The sequence below is a fragment of the Echinococcus granulosus genome, assembly GCF_000524195.1.
Source record: "Echinococcus granulosus chromosome Unknown EG_S00004, whole genome shotgun sequence".
NCBI classification, from domain to species: domain Eukaryota; kingdom Metazoa; phylum Platyhelminthes; class Cestoda; order Cyclophyllidea; family Taeniidae; genus Echinococcus; species Echinococcus granulosus.
The window spans coordinates 956,653-965,439 of record NW_020170384.1 but is presented as its reverse complement, the minus strand read 5'-3'; the positions used below and the strand labels follow the sequence as shown (position 1 = coordinate 965,439).

At 40.6% G+C, this 8,787-nt stretch overlaps 3 protein-coding genes across 3 annotated transcripts; 2 read left to right on the top strand and 1 right to left on the bottom strand. All coding sequences in view use genetic code 11, as the record gives it.

The window, feature by feature from the left end:
- Positions 1–1,813: 1,813 nt before the first annotated feature.
- EGR_01102 (Coiled-coil domain-containing protein) lies at positions 1,814–3,547 on the top strand (the record flags this gene model as incomplete). Its single annotated transcript, XM_024490351.1, has 5 exons — positions 1,814–1,904; positions 1,941–2,041; positions 2,477–2,681; positions 2,765–2,823; positions 3,275–3,547. 5 exons carry the CDS (start codon positions 1,814–1,816, stop codon positions 3,545–3,547), a joined length of 729 nt encoding a protein of 242 aa, XP_024355170.1.
- Positions 3,548–5,793: 2,246 nt separating this feature from the next.
- EGR_01101 (Survival of motor neuron-related-splicing factor) lies at positions 5,794–7,176 on the bottom strand (the record flags this gene model as incomplete). The annotated part of the gene is made up of 5 exons (XM_024490350.1): positions 5,794–6,061; positions 6,103–6,155; positions 6,280–6,351; positions 6,717–6,804; positions 6,842–7,176. 5 exons carry the CDS (start codon positions 7,174–7,176, stop codon positions 5,794–5,796), a joined length of 816 nt encoding a protein of 271 aa, XP_024355169.1.
- Positions 7,177–8,145: 969 nt separating this feature from the next.
- On the top strand, positions 8,146–8,725 carry EGR_01100 (Peptidyl-prolyl cis-trans isomerase NIMA-interacting; the record flags this gene model as incomplete). The annotated part of the gene is made up of 3 exons (XM_024490349.1): positions 8,146–8,194; positions 8,239–8,418; positions 8,505–8,725. The coding sequence occupies 3 exons, from the start codon at positions 8,146–8,148 to the stop codon at positions 8,723–8,725; spliced, it is 450 nt and encodes a 149-aa protein (XP_024355168.1).
- Between the last annotated feature and the right edge of the window lie 62 nt (positions 8,726–8,787).

The following is an 8,787-nucleotide window of genomic DNA, read 5'->3' as shown; positions in this document are numbered from 1 at the left end:
ATAATGGCAATGAACCATTACCATTCGGGTATACATTCCATTCCACACGTCCAGTACCCAAGTAGTCGAGTACGCAAGTGTATCTTCCATAGGATTCTTTCTTGAGACCTAAGTGCAAAACGACAAACTTAGATAAAAAGTATACTCTGGGAGCGGAGAGCCAATCTTGTCCCGACAGTGTGGAGCTTTTCGTCACGCCAGGATTCTAGGTGTCACTGGTTGAGATTATCTACGTTTTGAGCATTTGGAGTCCTCCAGAAGGTAGAAACCACGCCAAGATGAACAAAGATATCAAATTAGCACTCGCAAATCATGAACCCTTCCTCAACGTTCGGTCGAACAGATGGGATTCGGTGGGGAAATATTGTCGAAAAGGGGTCTTTTGCTGTGACAACGGAAGGAGCTGTGCCGTTTCGCACTCCAATTCCTGTAAAATATCAAATATTTACTTCAGGTATATGACTGAACAGAAAAATTCGATTCTAACGTCATCTACAAAACAACAAAAACATAAATTTGCAATGTGCTCGTACAGTTCGGAATAAGAAAGATGGCATACGCAATATCGGGCAAAACGGCCATAATTTGGAGCCATTCTTAGAAAATCCTATAAAAAGCAACAGTAAAATATCGCCTAGTCACGTAAAGAGACAAAACATTCAACGTATTACCAATCAAAGATCAATTCTCAGTCGGATCTAACCAAAATTGCTCAGGCATCAAGCAGTGGAGAGGTAAATTACCAATGGCAGAGGTGATTTCACAAGCAAAAAATAAAAAAAGACAGCTGACAGCTCACCGGAGGCAACATTAAGGGTCATTAGTGCCGCTTGGCCACGAAAATAGCAAAATATTACATCAGAGTCACCGGATTCCACTATTAAAGAGTAATAAAGGCTGCTATTACTTCGACTAGCAAGAACCAATAACCCAATCTTTTTTAATATACGCCTTCCTTCTTAGTTCAAGTAAGCCATGCCCACGAATGGTGCTCCGACGGATTTGGCATCGTATTTCCACAAGATCACCTTCCCTCAAAAAGGACGACTGAGTTCGCTTCCACAAGTTATTTGTTTTTGTGAAAAGCTTCAGTTGCTGGCCTTGTAACTTATTATATTTAATAACTATCATTTCACCCGTAAAGGCAAAGTACGGCAGCAAAAGAAACAAAAAGACAGTAGTCAAATTCATCCCATTAATGCTGTCGACCCGCACTAATTCAAACAACAGATTTTTTCAGAAATCTTATAATTTATAAAAAAAATGCAAGTCATAACAAAAATATGCTGTGAAGTATGTGCGTTGTAATTTGCTAATTCAATAACAGGGAACTAAGAAAGCTACGTGACAGATGACGAAATTTTAATAAAAAAACAAAGACTTTCTTAGCAACACCCAAAATAGGTTTTGGCAACATTTCATTGCTTCACTATGATAAAACAGAACTAATCCGATTGACTGAACAGAAAGAACCTTTCGGAACAAATAGTGCTGTACTTTGGCGGGGCTTGACGCATACATTACTAAAAAACCTAGCTTCCTCATATTTTAAATCTAGCCCCTTTTTTCCCTCTGGCAACTGTTTTAAATCACCCTGATAAGTTTACTTTGTCTTTTAACTTTGTCTTTTAATAGGGTTCATAGACAACGTCAGACAATGGTTTTCCAAACGTTTTATTTAATCACTATCGCTTCATATTGATTACCAACTGGGATCAAATGATTTGAAATTGGCATTTGTGCTGCTTATTCCGCGCTATTGTTTATTGCACGTATTTATTGGTTAGGCCAAATATTTTCATACTTTTACACCATGTGGACTCAAAATATCGCCACGAACACCGGCACTGTTCATTGTGGTGCTAATCAGCCTGCTCAAAACCACCGATCTCCAATTACCAGCGGTAAGTTATAATCATTATCAAGATTTGTCGTTCTAGAAGGTTTTGGTGCTAGTCACCCAGAAACTCGTCGTGCTGTGGTGACTAGACATGAGCAGCGTCAGCCATACGACCGTAGAAGGGATCGTGATTTGATTGAAGTGAGCTACTACTTTTCTTGCGGTTAAACAATGTGTGAAACATTTTTGAGTGTAGGTTTTGGTTTTTTTTAAAAAATTGGTTTGTGTACACTTGGCATTTTTGAATGAAGATTGCTCATTCAGCTTACCATTTTTTACTCTTCATTTTAAGTCGTTTATGGAATCTCCCACCGCTTTTGGATTTCGTCCAAAAATGGACTTGTATTTTTAATGTTACTAAGTTTTAGTCTCTTAAGAAATTTAACACGCCTACTTTTATTGGAAAATATCCTTATTTAGATTCGTTGCCTATCCTGCTTCTTTTTAATAGTGATAAACATTTTAGGTTGTTTGCAATGTTCAGTGTTCCCTCTGATATGACCTTTCGAACTGCCCATTTCTACTTAGTAAACCCGATTTTGAATAAATAGTTTATCAAAATTATGATTGCTACAGTTACGTGGGCGCTGCGCACAGTTGGAAAAGACGGTTCGTTGGTGGTCGGACTGTACGACGAATTGGCGTGAAAAGTGGTCCTGCGTTCGGGATGAGCGAAACCAACTGAGGGAAGAATTGCGTAGAACTAAGTTGGCTCTAACTGCTCTGCAGCGGCAAAACGAAGAACTTGTTCACCGCCTTGATCAGCTATCTGCTACCCGAAGTACTGGCAATGAGACTCTACTAATTTTATCCATTTCATATTAGCGGTAGCCTATCTGTTAATTTTTTCTAACATATTTTAAGATCAATCACCTGATGAAATTGTTAGGAAGAATCCAGGATCCTTTGAGTCGCAGCAGAAGGTACACTTTGGTGAATCCCTTTTGAAAAAACGGCCCACAAATTTTTTCCCATCGCTTTTTTAAAATACATAGGACCGTTATTTTGGGAGTATTTATAAAACAGAATTTTTAAGCAACAGTTATTAAGATAATTCGGTCGGGTTTTACTCAGCTTACCTTTATTTTTGGTTGAATTGCGGGTCCTTGCGTGATGTATTCGGAGATATTATGCAATTTCTGTCAAATTTCTTGGGAATTTCCCAGTTGTTCTTCCCTTTTTTTGGTCGTAAAAAAATTATTCTGTAAATTTCTTCTATTTAATCAAAACGCTTTAATTAACAGCAACTTCATAACATTTTTAAAGCAACAACACATACATATTGCATGTTAGAGATTTTCCAAAATTCTTAAAGTCCGCCTGTGTAATTGAGTTTCTGGTAGTCCAATTGTAATTCCTTCTTATTTTCGTCAGCCTAATGAGGAAGTTTTGCAGCGCAAGAACCGCGAGCTGAATGAGCAGCTGGCAAAGATGACGCGTTGTTTGGTATCGGCGAGTGAACACCCTCATCAAGATCGCCGCAATCACTCCTCGGGCGCTTCCTCGTGTTGTCAATCTTCCGCTTCGCGCAGCGCCTCTTCCTCCCCGTTCTCCGCCAGCTGTGCCTCCACCTCCGCCTCTGGCACCGCCTCTTCCCGCGCTAGCCACATATCACCGCTTTCCACCCAAGGTAGTGTAGCCACTTAGCCTTGTAAACGCTATCGCTGGGTGAATTTCAAAACAGAAAATAGGTTTTTTAAGCAGCACTTCATTTTCATTCCTCCTCTCAAACTTGTTGCCATATCAATAGTATTCGGTTGCATATCTTGGAATCTTGTAATTAAGGGGCATCTATTTTCCTTCCATCACTGAATGTTTGTTTAAGAAGCGATTTTGTGCAGAGTTTGAGTCATTCTTGCTTGTTTTGGCTCCACTCATTTTGTTTAAAAATTAGATATTGGAGTAGTTGCGAAAGTTCAACGCGGTTTCAATAGCTCTGCTGTTGTGTCTCTCCACATATTTAACCACCCAAATCAGGTGGCCAATTTCTACGACTCTTTATTTTATTTATCCAAGAAAGTAGAGCTTGCATCATTCCCTTAGAATATACATTCAACAGCCGCTAGCAATCGAGTGCCCAAAGTCATCAAAATAGGCGGCTTTTTATCGACCAACAGAAACTGGGAAGCTGGCAGAACTAGGCTGCATAAACAGTTTGCCATGCAACCAGTGTGGAGGCTAAATAGCCAAGATTGGCAACTATTGCAGCCGCAGTTTTCTTTCGAGGCAGACAATGCTCTTTTATCAAGCCGAAGCTTAATTTTTTTAAATGACGTCGATATCGACAATACAGCTTTGCTATCTGTTGTTTAATGAGCATTAATCTAGGTACCTGGACTTCTCAGCTAGGTTCGCGGATCAACAGGACAGTGTCTCTGTATTTGACTGATTGGGCATAGGTAACTAGAAAGAAACTTATTTGCTGGGTAACCTGTTCTCCTGTCTTTCCCTTTAAGCGATTAGCCAGGTCACTTGAACCCATTTTACTGTGTTGGGTCTGTCAAAAGGAAAAAGAGGTCTTTTTTGAGTGTGATTGGAACACTGATCCGTGATCGTCTTGCTGTTTCTTGCATCTAGGCATGGTACTAGTCTAAAATGTGACAAACGGTCTGTTGGACGAATGATCATATCTGAGGCGACTTTGTTCCATTTCTGTGAGGTAAAAGTTCTTCAATCTAAAGTTCCATTACCCTCGATATCTAGATCATTGAAATTGCTGTAGTTTCCATATTGGAGGGGTTGGGAGACCTGAATCACCTCTATTTGTGACTGGATAATCAATTCTGATCTATCGGCTGATTAATGAAATCAGAACTTTGATTATCGTCTGTCGAGTCATGCTTCATTTACTCCCATACTTTCACCCACTGCAAAGTCCATCGAAGAATGCCTTGAATAGAAATTATTATCATTTGCATTGCAATCATTACTAGAGTAACAGTGCTTTGGAAGAAACTGTCGGTATAAATCAAATTATCAAATAATAATGTGCATTTACGCGCTCAGTTTTAAATGTTGTGTCCTGTCCATCATCAAACAGTTAGAAGATTCATTAAGTGCTTACGTCCCAAATTAAAAGTTATCTATGAATGGCATTTCATCGTCTTGAGAAACTTGCTGTGTCTCCATCACTCATCCCACAGTGAACGTGCCAGAGATGTTGCCTTTTAATGGATAACGAATTTTCCAGAATCTGGATCACAAGTCGACGTGGTTTAATTTAGCTTATCAAGATAGCAGTTCGTGCGTATGCCCCGAACGCTAATCAAGTTAGGCTTGTCCCACGTTGGACCCGTTCAAAGTCGATAACACTTGGGTCATACCTTTTTTTTCGATTTATGTGCCATTGGTCATTTGACACAACGCGCTCCTGTCCAGATGGTGCCATCTTGCGGCACGTATTCAAAGCAACGCCATACTTTTAACCAGTGGCCCCACGCATCCGCCCAAAAGGTTACCCACTTCTCCTAATCCCTAATACAGTGAGAGGTTGAGGTGAACCGCACACGACCCAACTACCCCACCAAATAACCTAAGATGCAACTAGTATCGCAAAGTCGCTTAAAAAAAGATTCCTTCTTTTCCAGACCGGAAAACAAACTCCAATCGCCGCTCCGCTCGTCCCGACAAATCGTGGTCGATGTAAGAGGTCAACTAAATTGTCTTCTCCCACCTCCCCACGAATTAGTTTGTGAGCCTACCTATTTCCCAAGTTAATAATAAGTATTTCTCGCTATGAGGTAGATTTTCTACCCAAATGGTGCGTATAGACCTGACGGACACGTTAAAAAAGTCATTGATAGAAAACGATATGTACATCATTAGCTGGAGGGGGGTAAACATCAACGAGAACATAGAATAAGACCAGGATATATACAGAGCAAGAGGCAGACTCATTTGCGCATCAGTCTGTGATGACTCGGGAGTTTCGTCATTGGTCGCCCTGCGATGCCGCAAGTGCCAACCCCAACTCGTCCATCAACAGTCTCTGGCGAAGCAAATATACTCCTCTTCGTCTTATTGTGCTTATTCATCTTCTTGCTGAAATTAAGCCACTGATTTTTCTCCTTTTCACATGCTTTTTCAATCTCAGCATGCCGCTCGGCTAATTTCTGCTTCTTCAGCTTCTTTTTTTCAATTAATCGATGTCTAACCTCTTTCCTAACACATAGAATACTGTTTCAACAAAAAGCTAAGCTTACTTCGTCCTTTGGATAGGAGCGGACACATTTGTAACTGGCTTCATTTGTGCAATCTAAAATCAAAATAGATGACATGAAACCCGATGAATAATGATCACCATTACGAGTAAAATCAGTCAAAATAAAAGACAAGCTTGTGTAGATTCACAATCGACGAAAAACAAAAAGTTTGAATACCATTTCCGATGTGAACGAAATCGAGAGATCTAAAAGAAATCCGTTTCCACTATTGAATTGGATTGTAAGGTCCTCTGGTTACGGTGAGGCCATTTTTGCTAACAATCACCAAAATTCACGGCGAAACGACATCTCACTGAAAAAATTTAGGGGTACAAATGCCAGAGGCTACAAGAGCCTTGCAACATTTAAATAAAACTATTTTCCGGAATAGCGCAAATTGTTCTAGGTCTAGAATACGTATGCATCTAAGAAGTACCGATCAATTCCTTTGGAAAGTGGCATAAGTGTTTCCTCAAATCTAACGTCTCAATACATGGTACTAGCAACTACAGTGACGACGATACTAACGGACACGATCAATGCAGGCAGGCAACTAACAGACGCACTCATCAGTGACTAATCAACAATACAATGCAAGGGTCTCATTAAATTACCTGACAGATATCTGTTGTATCATAGTCAACGAAGTTAACGACACACGTACTATTCCCCAGAATTTCAAGCACCTTCGCCTTGTAAAATCTGAATAGAGCGTCACTACTAAAGGGAGCAAACATACAATTTATCTCTAGAGCACTGGGCCATACACATGTCGCCAACCTTCCAGGAGCACTCATCATTAGAAGTCGGTTTGTCAATAAGTTGGAGTGTAAGGTTAATGACTTCTTGTAAGTCCTCCTTTAATTTCTGCAATTCCTCATTGTCTTTATCAAGCTCTAGGGCAGCTTCGACCTGTTGAAGCTGAAGCTTGTGGTTCAACAACTGAAGCTGCAACGCCTCCGTCATCACGAGAGAACAAATCGGTAGTTTGCCCCAAACGCGCGCGTTAACAAAGATAATGGCGTTGGCATAGTCGAGTAGTAAAACAAAAAGACTGAACCGGAAAACGAGCATATAGGCCTAGAGATAATTGTTTACGAGGCGCAAAGATATTTTTAAATTATAGCTTTGAAAGATGGATTTTTGCATTCAGTTGCGTTGCTATTTGCGCCGTCTCCATCATCATCGAAACTACTTAAATGCGTTAAATTATTTTGCAAATAAAGTCTTTGAGACCTCAGTGGAATGTTTTCAAATTGGCGCCTCACAATACCCAGACACACGTTGACAGTTACCAAGGTAGAACCCATGAATACATTCCCACAATTGTGATGTTTCACTACGCGCATTTTTGAGCTCAACGTTAAAGTACAGGATATCAGGCTGCCAAAAATGCGTAACTCACCAAAATATGCAACTACAGTCGAAACTTATTTAAGCCAATGTTGTGACTTCTAATTATGTAGGAAGTGAGTCTGCTAGCCCAATCGCTGTGACTTGCAAACGTTGCTAGCAGGGAATTCTTTTTCTTTGTACCGTCGATGCTCTGCGTACATGCCACTTTAAATGTTGGTTTCATCATCTTGTTGTCTGCATTTTGGAATGCAAGTGATATAGTGGGATACTAGCCGCCTTTTCGCATATTACAACTTGTTCTTTAATGTAACTGATACTACGGAAGCTTTCTTGCTATGTGACCTGTCTTCTTTTTCCGGAAACTTTTCGAGTTCTCGTGGGAACTTGTAGCTTGCAATTTGGATCGCGTCACTATTCTCGGTTTCCGTTTTAAGGCAAATAATAGAAGTAATCGCACATGGCTCATTTATATGTCAGTTAATGGGTACTTTGTCACTGATTTGTACCCTTTATAAGCTTCACTGCGTTCAAAAAAACACCACGCATTTAGCTATTCATTTGTTTTCCGGGTTAGTTTACTTTCCCCACCTCTCTTGTTTTGTCGACAAAAGTGTTTTGGAAACAAGAGGAGGATATAAATGCTTTGATGACATTTTACCTCCTTTCTTCTCAGCTCAGGAACTCAGTATGTCCGATCTACCTGAAGGTTGGATATCTTGCGTGTCTTCATCAACAGGTCCGCCTTTGTGGCTTCTTCTATCACACTAAATTTTTATTTAGGACGTACATACTATGTCAACACTGTAACAAAAATATCTCAGTGGGAAAAGCCAACCGGTGATGATGGGAAAATTCGGTGCAGTCACCTCTTGGTTAAGCACGCTGCTTCAAGACGTCCATCTTCGTGGCGGGAAGAGAACATCACACGCAGCAAAGAGGACGCTCTTTGTATTCTCAATGGTTGGAATCTTTATTGCTCGTCTTTAGAAACTACATCCAGGTTAGTTTTTTACTTCAAAACTATAGAACATCTTTCGTTTGTATAGGCTACAAGGACGACATCGTGTCGGGAAGGAAGACATTTGAGGAGTTGGCCTCTCAGTACAGTGACTGCAGCTCAGCTCGCAGTGGTGGTGATCTCGGTTTCTTCGGTCGCCATCAAATGCAGAAGCCTTTCGAGGATGCTGCTTTTGGTCTTCACGTTGGGGAGATGTGCGGGCCGGTGGAGACTGACTCCGGTGTGCATCTTATTAAACGAACTGCGTAAGCCCTACTCAAAATCTACGTTCTTAAACCCGCTTTTTAATAAAACCACCCCTGTCGGCACGG